Raw genomic sequence first — 20,498 nt, 5'->3', positions numbered from 1 at the left:
TCCAAGAAAATTTCATAATTTGGCAGAACCTTAACACTAAACTGATCAGATCTGATTGGCTCAAAATTTTCAGCCAAAACCTGAACTGATCAGAACCGATCTGAATTGATCCGAACTGATCAGAACTTAAATTCCAGCCAACAACTGAACTGATCAGCTCTCAAATTTCTGCCACAACATGATCTGCTCAGCTCAAGAATTTCAGACCAAATCTGAACTGATTAGAACTGATCAGTTCAATAATTGCTTCAAAAAGATGAACTGATCAGAAGAGTTTGTTAATGATCAGAGCCAATATTTTCAGCAAAAACATCCCCTGATCAGAGCAGTTCAGTTCTTATTTGTTCTGATCAGTACCTAACACGCATGGGGCAAAAATGCTTTTTTCGTCGTGTTATTATCCTCGGGCCATAGCTTAGGTCGAATTTTGGCTTTCTTCATGTCTCTACGCACATTACCACCATCCTTTGTCTTCCCTTTGATATTCAACAAAGTCCCAATTAGTGCCTCACAAACGTTTTTTTCAATATGCATAACATCAAGACAATGTCGAACCGACAAGTGCTTCCAAGAAGGCAGATCCCACAACTTAGACACTTTTTTCCACAACACACCCTTCTTCGATTTTTCTCTGTGCATCTTACCAAAGATTGTCTTAACATTCTTAATTTTCTCATACACTTCAATTCCTGTTAATCGCGCACGACTCACTCCATTCTCAACATGCCCGTTAAATTGTTGTCTCATCTTCCGGTATGGGTGATTTCGACGAAGTGATCGTCTAGTATGCATATACACATTCTTGCCACAATGCTTCAAGCGTGTAATTTCCATGTCATCCTCACAAATACGGCATGGTTTTTCTCCTTTAACTTTGTACCCTGACAAATTTCCATACGCAGGGAAATCATTTATGGTACAAAACACCATGGCTCTTAATCGAAAATTTGTACCTGAAAGAGCATCAAATGTCACAACACCTTCATCCCACAACAGTTTCAAATCGTCAATAAGGGGCTCCAAATAAACATCTATCTCATGGCCAGGTTGTTTAGGACCTGGGATTAGAAGTGATAACATGATGTACTTGCGCTTCATGCACAACCAAGGAGGTAGGTTGTATATTGACAGAAGAACGGGCCATGTAGTATGTTGACTACTAAGAGTGCTAAATGGATTCATCCCATCCGTACTTAATGCCAGTCTTATGTTCCTCGGCTCCTTCCCGAATTCTGGAAATGTCTTGTCAATGTTTTTCCATTGCAATGAATCAGCCGGGTGTCTAATCAACCCATCTTTCTTCCTCTCATTTTCATGCCACACCAATTTTTCCGCTTCATCGTTAATTGAGAACAGGCGCTTCAACCTTGGTATTATGAGAAGATACCATACTACCTTAGCTGGTGGCCACTTCAAGGGATCCTTATTTGCGCCCTCTCGCTTGTATCGTGACACACCACACTTTGGGCAAGCATCCAATTTTGCATTCTCCTTTCGATATAGCACACAATCATTCGGACAAGCATGGATTTTGGAGTACTCTAAACCCAATGGACACATCAATTTCTTCGCATAGTAAGTCGACTTAGGAATGTCATTTCCTTCTGGAAACATATCAGAGAGGGTTTCCAACAACAAAGTGAAACTAGTGTTGGTCCACCCGCTCTTCGCTTTCAAGTTGTACAATGTTAGAATCCCAGAAAGCTTGGAATACTTAGAACAACCAGGGTACAACGGTGTCTCAGCTGCTTTCAACACATTCTCATATATATGAGAATCTTCATTAACATGATCACCTAACCCGTCTATCATCTCATCTATCCTATCTTCCTCCATGTCATCATTAGAACCCACTTCATCATCCTCAAAACCATTTGGCTCAAATTCATCAGCTTCATTGCCATTGCCGTTAATAGAAGAAGAATTATCCATGGGAGGAAATTTTTCACCATGCCAATACCAAATATTGTAGTCTGGCATAAACCCACGAATAATCAAATGGTCCTCTATTTTCTTAATGTCTTCCCACCTTTTCACATTGTTACAATCACGACAAGGGCAGAAAATAGGTCTTGCTTTGGTTAGCCTTTGTTCAACCAGAGTACTCCATTGGTGTTGCACTGCGACTCTACAGAACTCTTTGACCCCGTCTAAGTATTCCGGTGTGGTTCGAGAAGCATTATACATCCAACGACGGTCCATTTCTAACAATGTATGAATAAATCCCAAGAAAGAAATTATATTCAACATCACATATCAACATACTCCAAATGCATGATTTCAAAGGTCCTTATCGCTCCAACCTAACCCATCCTTGGAAGCGTATTCCCACTAGAAAATGGTTGACCACTTTTCGGACCTAAAGAAATTTCGGCAGCATTTCCCTACGGTTCTCCAAGTACACGACGTAATTGATTTCTTAATTACGTATGTACCCAGAGAACACATTACGGAATGCTTACACGAAATTACCTTTACTTCCGAAAAACAATCAACCATTTACATCATAAGTGAGAATACAATTCCAAGAACAGTCCCAAACGGGGACTATTCAAGATTTACTCATAGGAGTAAATCTTGAACGGGTATCTAGGCATATGAAGATATAATGCATTATAAATATTAACACAACAAAAATTGACAAAATATTAGACAAAAAAAAGAAAAAAAAACAAATTTGAATTTGCAGAAAGTTGGAAGTAAATTAAACAAAACAAAAAAAAAAAACTACAAATCAATTAATTAATCATACCAAATCGTCACCAAGAAATCAAGCTGCTTCAATGGAGTTGAGGGAGTTGAGGGAGCTGAGGATCGAGGTACTCCTAAAACATCAATTTCAATTCACTCCCATTTCCTAGCAAAATCAAGAATCAATTTAAACATGTAAAATTAATCAATTAATTTGGGGAAAAAACAAACCTATAACTAAGTAATTGCAATTAAGAAACTTACAGGAAACAAGGGTTAAGAAATTGGGGAACTCCGACTGCCCTTCAATGGAGAACTCAGTGCGCTTCAATGGAGAAATCCGACTGCCCTTCAATGGAGAACTCCGACTGCCCTTCAATGGAGAACTCAGTGCGCTTCAATGGAGAACTCAGACAGAGCTTCAATGGAGAACTTAGACCGAGCTTCAATGGAGAACTCAGTGCGCTGCAATGGAGAACTCAGTGCGCTTCAATGGAGAACTCAGACAGAGCTTCAATGGAGAACTTAGACCGAGCTTCAATGGAGAACTCAGTGCGCTTCAATGGAGAACTTAGTGCGCTGCAATGGAGAACTCAGTGCGCTTCAATGGAGGTGGGAGGTGAGGACGCGGGAGAACAAAGTGAAAAAGGGGGAAATTTTGACTGACATCGAGAGTGAGAAAGGGGAAAGTGAAAAATAGGGTTTATTTACTTTGAAACCTTATTCGTAATGGGCAAGACTAGTTAGTTACGACTAGTTAGTTATTTGTAACGGGCAGAACGAAGTCAGTTACTAATAATAACTTATTCGTAACGGGCAGAGATGTTGGTTACGATTAGTTGATTATTCGTAACGGGCAGAATAACGTCCGTTACGATTAACAACTTATTCGTAACGGGCACCAATCTGTCCGTTACGAATATCTCTTTTTTGGCACAGGTCACAACTTTTTCGTAACGGACATTAAATTTGCCCGTTACAAATGATGTAATTGTAACGGAATTTAATGTGCCCGTTACGGATAGCTTGTTACAAATAAGATTTTTTCCACTAGTGAGTCTAACTCATAAAAAGGGAATAAAAGAAAAGGAAAAGCCTCAAAACGAAAAACAAAGCAAAAAGAAAATACATGAAAGAAAAATTAAAGATCAAAGCAAAAAATCAAAGAAATAGGAGAAGTGAGAGATGAAGAAAAGAACAAGAATGCATATGCAACACATAAATCCCAATCGAAATACAAGTGATCTTAATGGCAACAACACCAAAAGATCCCAAACACACTAGGTGTTAAGCACATACATCCTCGAATCATTCAACTTCCCTAAACTAATCCTATTCTAAGCAACCAAGAAAATAAAAGAAAGAAAAGGAAAGGTCTCACCGGATAATCCATGCAAAGCGAAGAAATAAGAGCGAAAACGAGAATCACCGAATAAATCTCCAAAATAGATGCTGGACAATCAAACCCGGATGAGAGCAAAAGAAATAAAGAAAACTATATACAAAGAAAATCGTTAGTAACTTCCAGACAAAACCAGCCGAAAAATCGGCAGCATAACGACAGGATAACAGAAATATCAGCAAGACAGACATAAGATCATAACAGCAGCAGACAGAAACAATCATTTATCAGAAAATCATCAGAACATCATCAGAAAAACATCATAACAACCATCATCAGGAAATCATCACAAAAACATCATAGGAACAGCTGAAGCAGATATAAGACAGGAAGAATAAAAAGCAAATAGATCCAAATGAACCACAAGCTAAGGGGAAAACATACAAAGCACAACCACAAAGAAATAATTCCCCCAAGCTAGAAATGAGCTACCCCCCCAAGCTAAACCTAACAATAAGGCATGCAAGACTAAGCAAGATAATACAAGCATAGGGAGGGTAGCCAAGAAGGCTCACTCGGCACTGTGGTAGGGGGTAGAACTAGAACTCCCCCCACCAATGTCATACACAACACTACGAACCACATCATCAGCAATCTGAGCACTCTTCCCCTTAGACCTACTCAACCTCCGAAGGGAATCTACGGTAAAGAAAATGCATCCAATCATCAAGAGTAGGAGGGCTAGAGAAGGAGAGGAAGACAAAGCTAAAGCAAGAGCTTCAATTTTATCATGCAAACTAGTCAAATCAAGATTAGAAGAAGAAGTAGGAGAAAGAGGAGGGCTAGAGTTACCTCCCCTAGAAGAATTTCCTTTAGATTTCGGGGGAGCATGTCGCTTTGGGCGAACGGAAGGCAGAGATACCCTTCGGAGGGAGCAATCAATGTCCATCTTACATGGCTTCCAAGGGAAGTCCGACTCCAAATCTCTCACCATGGACTCCGGGTGAGGAATGAGACACCAATCCGTTGTATGGAAAACCTTCCAAACAAACAAATTCTCCTTGATAGTGCGCTCCAAGAACCTTTGATTGACTAATGCATAGATGCTTAAAAGATGTGAAGGGTTCTTCTCTCTCGAGTCTTTAATAGGCTCAAGGGCTTTAAGCATTGCCCCACACATCTTTTCAAGAGATAGCACAAGTATGGTGATCATCCCACCAATTTGAATACTCCCCGAAAGGAAAATCCCATCACGGATATCAACGAACCTATCAAGCAAATGCGATGAAAAATCAATAACTTCAACCTCCTCATCCTTAGGCTTATCCGCCAACCATAGCCAACTCAATTCTTCTTGGGACATGGCACCAAGTGATTCCTTTGAAAATAATGCATATTTGAGGATTCGGCTAAAATACCGCATAGCCGCATGAATGATGGAGGCCGACTTGGAGTATTGCGGCCGATAAGACTCTTCAAAGGAAATACGAGCCCACCAATCATCTTCACAATACTTGTGATCCTTGTGAAAAGTTTCATAAGCCGGATAAATCAAAGGAACACCTTCTAATGGCTCGGGAAAGTGAAAGGCTTCATTGAAGTAAGAGAGCGGGATTGAGTGATCATCATTGAAAACTTGAAAAGACAACGTAGGTGGTTCATCATCATCATTATCTCCATGGACCTCAAGGGATGCAAGAAACAACCCAAAGGTAATTCTAGCAAAAGTAGGAGCGTTGAGATCAATAAAAGCTTCAAGTCCCAAGTTTCTTGCCAACATCCTTACGTCCTCATCAATGCCAAGGAGAGTTGTTGCTTCTTGATCATAGAACCGTGTTGAATAAAGCTTCCTTGATGAAAGATTGATGAACTTTTCCCAATGTTCTTTCTTTGTGAATTGGATGCCATAAGTTTCATCGATAGAGGTAGGAGGTGGAACCACATTCCTAGGATTGAAATATTTGGCACGTTTCGTGCGTCGAAGAGGAACCATTTACATACCACAATCAAAGAAAAGGTTAAAAATAAGAGCAAATAATGTGCAAATACTAAACATGATAATGGCAAGACCAATAAAGTCCACAATAATCAAGAAAATAAGCAAGTATCCATACTCAAATGAAAAATGCATAAAGCAAATCACAATTATTGTCCAAAATCATGCATAGTGAGAAACATCATACACCATGACCATTAAACCCTTATGAACATCATCATCACCAACACTATAATACCCAACAACCAATCTAACAACAAATCCAACAAAAGTGATGCCAAAATAATCAATAATCTCAAGTAAAATCATCATCGCAAGAAAAATCAACATCAACAACATCATCATATTCATAATCAACATATAATGAAGCAAGTAGTAAACAACATGGGTATGCTAATAAGAGTAGTACCAACCAAATCAAATTCTCATGAATAATAAAAATTGAAAATTTATCACAAAAGTGATGAAATTATACCTTCAATTGATGAGAAAACACAAGAAAATAACAAAAGGAACACTACTACTCACTAACATTCCCAATGGCAAACCACAAAACTTCAATCAAAGAATACCCAAAAATCTCAATTTTAGGAGAGAGAAAGTCACCTTGAAGATGCTTGAATTGAGATTTGGAGTAATAAAAACTAGAAAATTATGAATTTTGATGAAATATTGATGAGAATAATATGATGGAGATGAAGATTAAACTAGAGCAAAAACCAAATAAATCAAGAGTGAGAAAGTGAAGTAGGAGAGAGAGAAGAAGAAGAAGGAAAGCTAGGGATATAAGGAGGACCAAGGGGCACCACGACCTCAGGGGGCGCGGCCGCACCTGAGGGTGGTGCGCCCGCACCAATGGGGTGCGCGGCCGCACCAGATGCGTGCGCGCCCGCACCTCCCTGGGTTCCCATCTTTGCCTCTTTTTTCTTCCTTTCTTCGGTGCACACAATAAGTTGATGGTGATGAACACCAACATAGGCAGTAGCAAACCTTCATTTTGGTGGGTTTAAAGCAAGAAATTCAAGAACCCACCAAGCTCCATACTTACACAAATTTCCAACTCATGAAATTAGACAATTCTACCTCAAAATTGGCATCAAGGTTGTTGGATTTCAAATCAAAATCACCTACAACACAAAACAAAACAAGATTAAAAGAGGATAAACATCATTAAAACAAAAGGAAAATTCAAAAGAAAAAGAGAAAAGGTTAGAAACTCGGGTTTCCTTCCGAGAAGCGCTTGTTTAAAGTCATAAGCTTGACATTCTCCACCTTCTTCAAGGTGGATCATAGAGAGTCATGTCATGAATGAATCCAACAAAAACTCCATCATAGTAGCGCTTGAACCTATGTCCGTTGACCTTGAAAGTCCTTGAAAGGTCCAAAGGTGAAATTTCAATAGCACCATTTAGAAACACCTCTTGAACAACAAATGGACCGGTCCAACGAGACATCAATTTTCCGGGAAAAAGCCTCATTTTTGAATTGTAGAGGAGCACCTTATCTCCCGGATTGAACTCCTTTTTCTCAATTAGCTTATCATGCACCTCTTTGGTTCTAGCCTTATACAAACTAGCACAATCATAAGCATCCAAACGAAGCTCTTCCAATTCATGAAGATCCAACCAACGTTGTTCTCCTGCACTTGCCAAATCAAAGTTAATTTTCTTAACTGCCCAATGAGTGCGGTGCTCAAGCTCCACCGGAAGATGGCAAGACTTCCCATAAACCAATCGGTAAGGAGTGGTACCAATAGGAGTTTTGAAAGCCGTTCGATATACCCACAAGGCATCATCAAGCTTGTTTGACCAATCTTTCCTATTTCTTGCAACCGTCTTCTCAAGTATCAACTTAATTTGACGATTGGACACCTCTACTTGCCCATTAGTTTGAGGATGATAAGGGAGCCCAAAGCGTTGGTTCACCCCATGCTTCTTCAACATTTTCCGGAAAGTATATTGCACGAAATGAGAGCCATTGTCGCTTATTACCGCCTTGAGAATGCCAAACCTTAAGAATATAATCTTCTTGAACAACTTCATTACCACCTTAGGGTCATTTGTTGGAGAAGCAATGGCTTCAACCCATTTTGACACATAATCAACGGCAACAAGAATGTATTGATTCCCAAATGAAGAAGGAAAAGGACCCATGAAATCTATACCCCAAACATCAAAAATTTCCAACTCAAGAATGGGTTGTTGGGGTATCTCATTCCTCTTTGAAATGTTTCTGGTCTTTTGGCATTGATCACAACTCTTTACAAATTCCCAAGCATTCTTGAAGAGGTTTGGCCACCATAAGCCACATTGAAGCACCTTAGAAGCCGTTCTTGAAATACCCATATGACCACCACTAGGATCCGAGTGGCACATCTTCAACACATTTGGTATCTGTTCATTTGGCACACATCGGCGCAACAATCCATCCACACCTCTCTTATAGAAAATCAGTTCATCCCATACATAATTCCTAGCTTCTCTCTTGAGCTTCCTCTTTTGATTATTGGAAAAAGAAGGAGGAAACTCCCCACAAGCAAGAAAGTTTACCAAATCGGCAAACCGTGGGAGCTCCTTCACATTGATAACATACAAGGAATCATCCAACATCCTATCCTCAATAGGGGATCCATCATCTTGAACTTGAAAATCCTCAAGCCTAGATAAATGATCCGCAACCACATTTTCCGCACCTTTCTTATCTCGGATCTCAAGATTAAAAGATTGGAGTTCAAGAACCCAACGAATCAACCTTGGCTTGGATTCCTTTTTCCCAAAGAGATACTTCAAAGTCGTATGATTGGTGAAAACAATAGTCTTAGACCCCAACAAATAACAACGGAACTTCTCAAAAGAATGAACAATCATCAAAAACTCCTTTTTCGTTGTTGTAAAATTCCTTTGAGCACTATTTAGGGTCTTCGACATATAGTAGATGACATGGAGCTTCTTATCAATCCTTTGACCCAACACACCCCCAATGGCCGTGTCACTAGCATCACACATGAGCTCAAAAGGAAAATCCCACCTAGAGGCTTGGACAATGGGAGTGGAAGTCAAAGCTTTCTTCAACTTGTTAAAAGCCTCCAAACAAGTGTCATCAAACACAAAATCAACATCTTTTTGGAGAAGATCATTTAAAGGCTTAGCAATGAGAGAAAAGTCTTTGATAAACCTTCTATAAAACCCGGCATGGCCCAAAAACGATCATACTCCTTTCACATTAACCGGAGGTGGCAATTTCTCTATCACCTCAATCTTGGCCTTGTCAACTTCTATTCCTTTATGAGAGATTTTGTGTCCAAGCACAATCCCTTCTTCCACCATGAAGTGGCATTTTTCCCAATTTAGCACTAAGTTGACCTTTTCACACCTTGCAAGACATTTTCCAAGATTTTCAAGGCAATCCTCAAATGAAACTCCTCCCACGGAAAAATCATCCATAAAAACCTCCATTTCTTCCTCCAACATGTCCCCAAAAATGCTCATCATGCACCTTTGAAAGGTCGCCGGAGCATTACACAATCTAAAGGGCATTCTTCTATATGCAAAAGTACCATAGGGGCATGTGAAGGTTGTCTTCTCTTGATCCTCGGGATGAATTGGAATTTGAAAGAATCCCGAATACCCATCAAGGAAGCAATAGAACTTGTGCCTTGTAAGCGTTTTAAGCATTTGGTCAATGAAGGGGAGGGGGAAGTGATCCTTCTTGGTTGATGTGTTTAGACGTCTATAGTCTATACACATCTGCCAACCGGTAACCGTCCTAGTCGGAATGCGCTCACCTTTCTCATTCTTGACTACGGTCATACCCCCCTTCTTAGGAACGACATGCACGGGGGAGACCCACCTTGAGCTAGAGATGGGGAATATGATTCTCGCATCCAAAAGCTTGGTGATCTCTTTCTTTACTACTTCTCCCATTTGGGGATGTAGTTTTCTTTGTCGTTCAATAGAAGGTAGGGTGCCCTCCTCAAGTGTTATGTGGTGTGTACACAAGGCGGGGCTTATGCCCTTAAGATCATCAATAGTGTACCCCAAAGCACCTAGGTGCTTTCTCAAGACACCACATAACGCTTGAGCTTGGCTCTCACTTAAGGATGCACTTACAATTACCGGATAAGTAGAATTAGGGCCTAAGAATTCATACCTAAGGTGTGATGGTAGAGGTTTGAGCTCTACCATAGGAACACCTTTACCTTCTTTGGTTGAGGCCACTTGTAAAGCATCTTGACTTTATATCCCCATACAAATTTGATCATCACTCCCTTCATTGCTTCCATCAAGCAAGTCCTCATACAATTGCACTTCCTTGTTTGGGACACCTATCTTTTCTTTGTTAAACAAAACACACTCAAGAGGATCATTAGATGTGAGCAAGTGCTCATGCATGGATTGCACAATATTATCAAGAACTTCAACTCTCATGCAATTCTCAAAAGAAGAAGAGGGATATTTCATGCCTTCATTCAAATCAAATTCAACTACCTCCTCTCCTATCTTAAGAGATATCTTGGCACTTTTGACATCAATCATAGCCCCCGATGTAGCAAGAAATGGTCTACCTAAGATTATAGGGATAGTAGCATCTTCATCCATATCCAACACTACAAAATCAACCGGAATGATGAATTTCCCAACCCTCGAAGGAACATCTTCTACCTTCCCCTTTGGAATCTTAAATAACCTATCGGCTAATTGCAATGTAATCTTGGAAGGTAAAAGTTCCCCTAGATCTAGTCTTTGATAGACCGAATATGGCATAAGGCTAACACTAGCTCCTAACTCACATAAGGCATTATCAATTTGAGTCTTATTAATGGCGCAAGGGATGGAGAATTTCTGGGATCCTTCAACTTAGGAGGCCTCTTATTCATGATTATTGCACTACAATGTTCGGGTAGGCTAATTGTTTCCATCATGTCACATGTCCTTTTTCCACTCAAAATCTCTTTTAGGAACTTTGCATAGTTTGGCATTTGTTCTACAACATCGGTGAAAGGAAGAGTTAGATAAAGTTGCTTAAGCATCTCTATGAATTTCTCAAATTGCTCATCCAATTTGTGCTTATTATACTTTTGGGGATAAGGGAGCTTGGGCTTGTAAAGTTCTTTCATAATGAAATCAATCAATTTGGGAAGTCAATAGGTAGGGTTGTAATGCTAGAACTAGAATGAACACAACAAATAAGCTTGAAGAAAATCAAATATGATAAACACTAGGGCTAGGATCCACATGCATTCATAATGAAATCAATCAATTTGGGAAGTCAATTGATTAAGTCAAGCAATGTGAGGGAAAATCAAAATTGCAACCAAAAGAGCATATCAAGCTATTCTCCTAGAGGTCTAACTAGCGTCAACTACGATAAACTCTAGCTAGGAAACGTCACAAGACACCTCGATCGTGTAAATGTAAGCCACAAAACAATGGTCCGTATCAATGTGAACTTACAATGCACTCTAGTGCGAATAACTTGGGTGATCAAGCCTAAATCAAACACACACATGCACAAAATTGATCAACCAATTTAATCACATCATCAACTCAATCAATTTCCCCAAATTAACTTCAATTCATTATTAATACATGCTTCACCATTACCCCTAGCAATCAAACTACTCACAATCCATTAAGAACATCAAAATCAAAGCTAAACTAATCAACAAATTCATATTATTCATCAATTGAAATCAAACTAAATCAATCAAACTATCAACAATATTAATCAATCAACAAAACAATTGAAATCAAACAAAAGATTGAATTAAAGAGTAAAGAATTCTTACAACGTTAATAAAATCAAACCAAATGTAGCAATCTTCAATCATCAATCATCAATCATCAAACCCAAAGTTTCTCTCTCTAAAAATCTAAGAGCAAGTGTGTTTCTCTCTCTACCCAAAAATTTAATCTAAAACTAATTCTAATCTATTCTAATTCTTCTCTCTAAAAATAGAAGGAAAATACTACATATACAAAGAAAAGTCGGTTAGATCGTCCAAAAATAGACCCACGAAGATGCGGCCGCACAAAGGGCGAAAAGAGGGCGCACGGAGCAGGGTACGGGCATAGACCCAGGTGGGTGCGCCCGCACGCGCGCCTAGTGCGCGGCCGCACCTGCCCTGGGTGCACCCGCACCATGCTGGGTGTTCCTACTCCCCTTCTTCGACCTTGATCAACCTTGTGCGCATGACTTGGTGATGGTGATGAACATCAAAAGTATGCAGTCTTGAAATGAGCGTTTTGGTGGGTTTGTGGCAATGATGATGCCCCCACCGCATACGAGCACCGGTCTCCAGACTTGTCCCTTGAGTTCCTTCCAATTTGAAGCTCCAAAAGCTAACACAAGGCATCCATCATGATGAGAAATGTAGGAGGGAAGCTCGGAAATCTTTGGAAACTCGATCGCAACCTAAAAACAAACAAAAACAAACAAATAAAAGGGAAAAACAACAAAAAAACAAAGAAATGCACAAAATAAAGAAACTAACTACGAAAAGCACAAACTAACGGAATAAAGGATAAAACTAAAGAAAACTAGAGAAAAAGAGATATAAAATGAAATGAAAATCATCCTAAAAGAGATCAAATGAGTGCCATAAATGTCACTCATCACCATCCCACCCCCAAAGCCAACCAAGGGGTGGGTAAGCAGAGGCATGTTGCTGGTGTTGTATTTCAGCTTCTGCAAGCACCGGAGACTGATGATGTCCGACGAGATGCCGGTGTCAATAAGGATCCGGCCAACCAGTTGGCTGGCGACCTTACAATCAATGACAACCAGGTCGTCATGCGGACGGCGGACGCTGCCCCCGATCCTTCTCAGTTATGATAACGTCTAGGAAGGTGGAACTGGCAGACGCCTGCTCATCATCATTCTTATCCATCCTTCAAAGATGCCTCTTGCTGCCCCGGATGGTAGGGCCACCACATGAGAATCTGCTTGCTATAGTGTACACCGGATCCTTATCGGTATCGGAACTACTAGCAGGCTGATGGGTAGTCTTGGACTACTAACCCTTGTTCTTCTTCTTTGCCCCGGCTAGGTAATTAGAAATGTAGGATTTTAATATCCCTTTGTTAGCCAGACGATCTAACGTCCGCTGAAGACTGAAGCAGTCGTTGGTGTCATGGCCAACTTCCTCATGGAACTGACAGAATTTGTTTTTGTTCCGTGATTAGACGAAACTCTTCATTGGATTCGGCTTCTCAATAGACAGCCGATCTTTTACCTCCATGAGGATGGAGTTGCAGTATTTGTTAATCTCATATCGGGGTACGTACGGTTTAAACTCCTTTTTCTTTTTCTAGGACGGCTGCTCAGAATCACTGACCGCCCAAACTTCTTTTCTCTTCTTGCTCTCTTCTTTCTTCTTCGCCGGCTGAGTAGACCGGCTCTCTTTTTGTTTGTCGAACTTTTTGTCAGGCGTGCAGAGGTCGGTTCCTTGAATATAGCTTTCCTCCTCCCTCAAGGCCGCCTGCAATGTAAATGCCCCTTTTCTGACAAGGTCAAACTTAAAGTTCGACCCGTCTCTCAGCCCCTTGAAGAAGTCTGTAAATGCTAACTCGTCAGACAGTCCCTGGATCTGGATTCTGACCAGGTTGAACCGCCTGACATATGAGCGTAGCCCTTCTCTCTCACCCTGCTTAATGGTGCTCAAGTATAAACTTGTTTTTTTAGGAGGGATGTTCAATGAGAAGTTGGTGGCAAACAAGAAGGCTAGCTTCTTGAAACAATCAATAGAACCGGCTGGCAAGTTGCCAAACCATTGCTGGGCAATGCCCTTCAATGTAGCCGGAAAGCATCGACACCAGGTGGCATTGTCCCAACCTTGTAGGCACATGAGGTTGGTGTATGCAATCAGGTGGTCTTCTAGGTTGGAGGTACCATCATAAGTACCTACCAAAACATTCTTAACCATGGCCGGCTGGGCCGCCTCGGTTATGTTCTTGGCAAACGCAGAGGGTTGTTCACCAAGCTTCAGCAGCCGGAGCTGCTAGTCCAAAGGCTGGACATTGTTGTATGCCGCCTGACCTCCGAATGGGGGTGGCTGCATGAATTGGAGGCCATATAGCCCATACTGCGCCTGGGGTGCGTATGGTATAGACCCTATCATCAGTTAATGTTCGGTGTTGACGGTCTTATCGCCTGTCCGACTCTCATGTAAGGACAGCGAGTGCCTTACGGAAGTTTCTTTGAAGCTGTCTGTATAGCTCGAAGTAGAGGCTGACTCAGACAGCTGTTGGTGTCTCCTCCGCTCAATGATGTGACGAGCGTCAGAGATGAATTTCTTGCTGGCCTTCGGCTGCACTTGCCGGGGCTGCCTCTTGGGCAACAGAATTTTGCTCTAGTCAAGTTTTGTGGTTGCCTTCTCCTTTTCCTTGGGATGGGGAGTTGGCTGCTTGTCCTTCACTAACTTTTTCCTCCCGGTTGGGGGAGTCTTTTTAGCCGGCTGACCCTTGCTAGAGCCAGCCTTGTTTTTGTTGATCATCTCCTTGATTTCACCCTTGAAGGAGTTCATGAATTTCATGAGCTCGTCCCGGGTGACTAGAGCCTCTCCTCTGGCCTTCTGGGTTTCCCCTTCTGGCCGCCCAGGGGGCCGCCTGCTTGGACCCGCCTGGTCTACATTGCGTTCAAGTTGGCCTTTGGAACGTCTATACTTGGAGATGAAGGAGCCATCCTTGGCTACATAGGTCTTCACATCGTCATCATCATCATCTTCTTCCTCAATAAAGACCTCCGGCTGTGGCCGAGAGAACAGTTGAGGAATTCCAGAATTACCCGGTTCATTAACCGGTTGAGGGTTATCTTGGTTACCCGGTTGGATAAACGGTTGCAGAGTAGTAGGATCAGGAAGTGGTACAGACTCTTGAACCATCTTTGAGGTACTCTCCCCACAGACGGCGCCAAATGTCTTGGGTGTTTTTGTCCCTCGAGAGAGTTACAGCTTGAAGACTGGTCCGACAGGATCTGTACCTGCAAGGCAACGGAGACTCCAGATGGTGGAGCTCCGCCTCCAACGGTCAAGTTAGTAACCTGAAGAGGAGTAAAAAAGGTGCGGAAATTTAGATGGGGATCTGCTTGGATTCCAAGCTCAGATATTCTCTGATGTGAGAGAAATGGGGTGTAATAAATGGTTGTAGATGTCCCCAAAATGGGAAAATATCTCCCTATTTATGGGGTCATTGGGAAAAGTGCCCTCCCCTAGCTCATTCTGACCTAGGGCAGATGGGCTGCACCGCAAAAGAGCGGATTTTGGGGAAATGGGCCCTTGAAGGCCGCAGATCTGAGGAGGTATCTGGGATTGCCACGTGTCAGTCGGGGAATGGTCAGAGATGACTTGCCAGCCTATTGATGAGCGTCATTTATGGCGCTCAAAAGAATAAGATTTAGGTTCTTTTTCTATATTTTCTTTCATTATTTTCCTATATTTTTCTTAGTTTTCTTGAGTTTTTCATTATTTTAGTCCTTAATTCATAGTTTTAGTTTTATTTCTTTTATTTCTATTTTATTTATATTCATTTTATTTATTTTATTTTATTTGTCTTCTATTTCTCCCTCATGTTCGGTTGTTTGTGTAGGTGATTGCTCGGGACAAGACACTAGTTACATTGTCATATTCGGAGTTCCGATATTCAAGCTTGATGTTTCGAGGTCTTAAGTTCAAAATCAATTAAGTGTTGCAACGATAACAAGCCAACGAGTCTTATTCCATCTCATCACCCTTGCTGCAACATATCCTTCACCCCACCATATCCTATCCTACACCACACCAATTACTTCCCCTGCTCCCGCAATCAACACCAATCATCCACCATCACTACATCACCACCAGCCCCGCAACCATAATTTCCATCTTCTACAGCAACAGCAAATCCGCAGCCCGTAATAGCAGCTCCCCTGTTTCCCCAAAACAACCACCAACATCCGACAACAACCACCAGCCGCAAGACCACCCAAAATCAACCACCAATTACCACCTTTGCACCACCAATAACCGCAGCCCTGACTCAATTTCCCAACACCATCTGCGACCACCAATTCAACCCATAACAGCCGCACAGAACCACCATCACCCACCAGCCACGTATGCCGCACCTGCCACCTCCAATCACCACCGAACAACAACCACCTGCTGCCTCCTTCACCACTTAAACCACACCACCGTACTTCGCATCTAATTGAAGAACCATGGCAGCGATTCAACAGATTAATCCCAATTCAATTGGAATTCCCCGAGGGCACGGGTGTGAGAGGAGCGGACGCGAGGCTCGATGCCACAAATCAGGCAGTAAGCAGTCGCGGTTGTTCCGGGGTCTTCCCGCGGACGCGGTGGCCCTGGAGAGGGCGTGGCCAAGACCACCGCGGGCGCGGTCTTCGTCTTCTGGGTTCAATTTGAACTCGTATCACAAGCTTCTCACGTGATTTTAATGATGACCAACGGCCTTGATTGATGCCTGATGATAGATGATGAGGATGAGCGGTGATGATTGAAGTTGATGATGATTGATGGACGATGATGATGGTGATGCGCTTCAAAGGAGATCAAGCAGCCAATACATCGAAGAAGAAGGGAATTATTTGGGGTCTGATGATTTGGTTTTGGGTGGGGGATTTGTTTTCTTTTTCTTTTCCTTTTATTTATTTATTTATTTATTTCCTTTTCATTTTATTTTATTTCTCTTTTCTTAATTTATTTTCCTTTCTTATATTTATTTTCCTTTTCTTAGTTTATTTATTTTATTTTCCTTCTTGTATTATTTTTTTAGCTTAGTTTAACTACCCATTATTGCGGGATAATTAGTATCCAACTATTATTCTATTTTCTGAATTAGCATAGTGTATATTTTTCTCTCTCTAGAATTAGGTTAGATTAGGAGGTTCTCTCTCTAGATTAGGAGTAGTTTTAGAGAGAGAAAGTGAGGGATTTCAATGGTGGTTTGAGAGATTGAAGATTCAATGGTCACAATTGTATTGAAGATCTTCTTAATCAATCAATGAGCATTTCTCACTCTCTCTCCTCTTTATTTGCTTGGTTTAATTTCATATTGTTTGGTTGATTTTGTTGATTGATGTTGATATTGGTTTTGATTGATTTTGATGATTCTTATTGTTCATTTGATCATGTTTATTGAGTAGTTTACTTGCTAAGGTTTGGGTAAACATGTGTGATTGATGGATTGAGGTTGATTTGAGAATTTGAGTAGTTCTTGTGTTGTGATTAAATTGATTCATAGAGGTTTGCATGTTGCATAAGTTTGATTGGAGTAGCTAACCATGATTGCTAGCATTGATTGCATGATTGAATTGATTGGCATGCCCACTTGATATCGATTTGATCATAATTAGTTGAGTATTTGATTATGTTTTTTCATATTGTTTAGCACTAGAGAAATCTATGTTGGAGAGTGTGAGGATGATTAGTTGAATGCTCCTAATTGTCCTACTATTTGTCTTTACATTGCTTGGATTTCTTGACTGTCTAATTAGCTTGGTTATCATGAATGCATGTTGATCCCCATTCCCTAGTGTTTCATTTGTTAGTTTGGTTCGTTGTTTAGGAGGTAGAATAGTGTTACCTTTCACCTTAGACTTCGACCTAGCTTAGGCGTTAATTAGAAATACTTGAACATAATCGTTCCTAGTGGTTCGACCCTTGACTTACCTCTATACTTGTATTTAGGTTAGTTGAGTGATTATGAATTTGTTTGACCGTAGGGAGGATTAGTTCAACGACCTAGTTTTCCCCACGTCAAAATGGCACCGTTGCCGGGGAACGGTGTCCATGTTTTAGTGTTTTTGATTGCTTGAGTCTAGGTCTTTTTGTATACTTTTCTTTTATTTGATTTTTGCTTGTTTTGTATAAAATGGAAAATTTTCAGGAAACGAGCATTTTGGGTGTACTTTAATAGACTAGAGAACTTCATTTGTTACCATGGTTGGGATATTTGGGAGGCTTGCGAGATTTGTTATCATAATTTGAATGAGCAAACTAGAGACATTGTTGAAAGCATGTTTAATAGTAGATTTCGGGCATTGTCAATCGATGATGCTTGGGACTTTTATGTATGGTTTGCTAGAGATAGTTATGATCGTGGTCATGGTTATTCAAATGCTTCCATCGATAATTGTTATGGTCCATGTTCCATGAACGATGAATCTTGCATGCCTACTTGTGCCCCCATTCCCCAATTTGATGATGCCACTCATATCTCTAATGTTGATCCTTGCATGCTTGCACATAATTCTTTCCCCCATGATGCTCCTCAATGCTCTTCATCTTTCCAATCTTTAGAGCCTACCTTTGAGTCTTCTTTTAATCAAATTGGTTGTTCTTTAAGAAAATTGGAGGTGAATTCTAATTTGGATCCAAATGAGATGAGATATTTGGAGATTGTGAGAAGCCAAATGGAAATATTGAAAAAGTTGAAAGAGAGTAATGAGGGTGTTTTTAGGAAGAATGAGGAGATGGAGAGTCAATTGTCATCAATATTGAATGTAAATGAAGTTTATACCATATTGGTAGATATGGAAGATGATGACGATGATTGTATTGAGAGCTTCAAAGTATGCAAGGAGGATGTTAGAGAGCCTATGAGTGAGGAAAAGGGTTTAGAGATGGACGTTCTTAAAAAGAGTTTGCATTTTGAACCTCCTTCTAAATTTGAATATTGTTCCATTGAGCATTTAGACGGAGTTGAAGAGATACTAAAATTTTTGGCTTCTCTTAATGTTGAGGAAATGGTAATTCAAGTTATGAAGGATGGGACATTGCAATTTTTGAAGCGTGAAGAAGTTGTTAGGAAAGAAAGTAAGGATGAGGAGGATGAAGTAGTCTCCATGGGAGGTTGGATGTTTGAGGGTGATGAGGACCAAGAGGTTTTAAGTGTTGACAAACCAATTAGTGAGTCAATTCTCCCACCCACCTCCCTTAATTGTTATTTCATTCCTCCATTCCTCCATTCCTTAATTTTGCAAACCAACCTTCTTCCATCCCATCTCCTTTGCATGATGACCATGGTTGCTTTGAGGGTGAGGCCTTAAGCTTAGATGATTTTGATGAAGAAGAGGTTCCATATGATAAGGTTGAGGAGGTAGAGCCTACTTTTGATGATTATGAAGATGAGAGTGAAGTGTTTGGTGAAGTTGAGTCTCCAACTCCTATCTCAAATGTTAAACAATTGCCTTCCTCTTTCACCTTTGATGAACCTTTCTCTTCTACACTTTCCACCATTGAGGATGGTAAGGCCTTTTTAAAGGGAGATTGTACTTCTCATCACTACCACAAAATAGGGAATAGAGAGCGCCTAAAACAGCTAATATAGATCGCCTGTAGGGCGCTCCTCTGAGGGGGTGCCCTATAAAGTCTATAGAACGCCTCTTTGAGGCGATCTATATCTAACACAATACAAATCGCCTATCTAAGATAGGCGCTCCATATTTTATATAAAAAATTAATAAAAAACTAGGAAAATAGAGCGCCCATCTTCGCATAGGCGCTCTCTAGCTACATAAAAACAGAACCCCTATCATAGATAGGCGCTCTCTATTCCTCACTTTTTTAATAAAAAAATATTATTATTACTATTATTATTATTATTATTACTATTATTTTAATAATAATAGTAATAATAATAATAATAATAATAATAATAATAAAAAATCGTACTGTACATAATAAAATAAACTCCGAAAAAATTAAAATACAAAACTCTGTATTTCAATTACAATAACAAAATTCCTTAAAAAAAATTTACAATTATAAGCTGTGTATGTAATACCACTGATTAAATTCCTTCAAAAAAAAAAACCACTGATTAGCTAACACTTTAGAAGTGCACCGACCAGAAACTCAACGACAGCTCTTCCACCAGCAACGTCTCCACCAACCTCACCATCGTAGCAAGAATAGCGCACAAAAATAGAGAAGCTGACCAAACACCCACAAATTTTAAGATAAAAATTAGAAATTAATCCAAATTATAACATAAAAATCAATTGATGAAAGATGAAAACCAGAATCATAATATGAAAATTCATTGATAAAAGATGAAAATTAAAACTAGAACATGCAAATAAATTGATAAATCATGAAAATCAGATATGGTAACATGAAAATCAATTGATAAAGAGAAAATCAGAAATTATACCATGAAAACTAAACACCCACAGATCTAATAATTGAGAAGTAAAAATCAAGAACTGATCGAAAAGAAAAGACAAAAAATTCATACCAACTTATAAAAAACCAAAAAACAAATATATTTTCACATTGAAATTCAAACACAAACGAGATTAATCTTCTTATACCTTTATGAATCTTAAGACTTCACATCTTCACAATCTGTTTTATAGCAGCAACACCTAATTTCAACGCATTAAGATCAAACGACGGCTATCTCTCTAACTCCGCGCGGCTTCTCTGGCACGATCCTCGATGGCGTTGCAGCGGAGCATCATCAGTTA

The 20,498-nt window shown here is 40.2% G+C and overlaps 1 protein-coding gene across 1 annotated transcript; it reads right to left on the bottom strand.

Annotated features, from left to right (window-relative positions):
* Positions 1 to 357: 357 nt before the first annotated feature.
* Positions 358 to 2,202, bottom strand: LOC145604045 (uncharacterized). The gene has a single exon (XM_081659999.1). The coding sequence runs from the start codon at positions 2,200 to 2,202 to the stop codon at positions 358 to 360; it is 1,845 nt and encodes a 614-aa protein (XP_081516125.1).
* Positions 2,203 to 20,498: the final 18,296 nt, after the last annotated feature.

The sequence above is a fragment of the Chenopodium album genome, chromosome 22 (assembly GCF_948465745.1).
Source record: "Chenopodium album chromosome 22, dcCheAlbu1.1, whole genome shotgun sequence".
NCBI classification, from domain to species: Eukaryota; Viridiplantae; Streptophyta; class Magnoliopsida; order Caryophyllales; family Amaranthaceae; genus Chenopodium; species Chenopodium album.
Note: the sequence above shows the minus strand (reverse complement) of the source record. Positions and strands in the feature narration are given on the sequence as shown.

Excerpts from the sequence above, each read along its gene's own strand:
- LOC145604045 (XM_081659999.1), bottom strand. The coding sequence starts at position 2,202 with ATGGACCGTCGTTGGATGTATAATGCTTCTCGAACCACACCGGAATAC.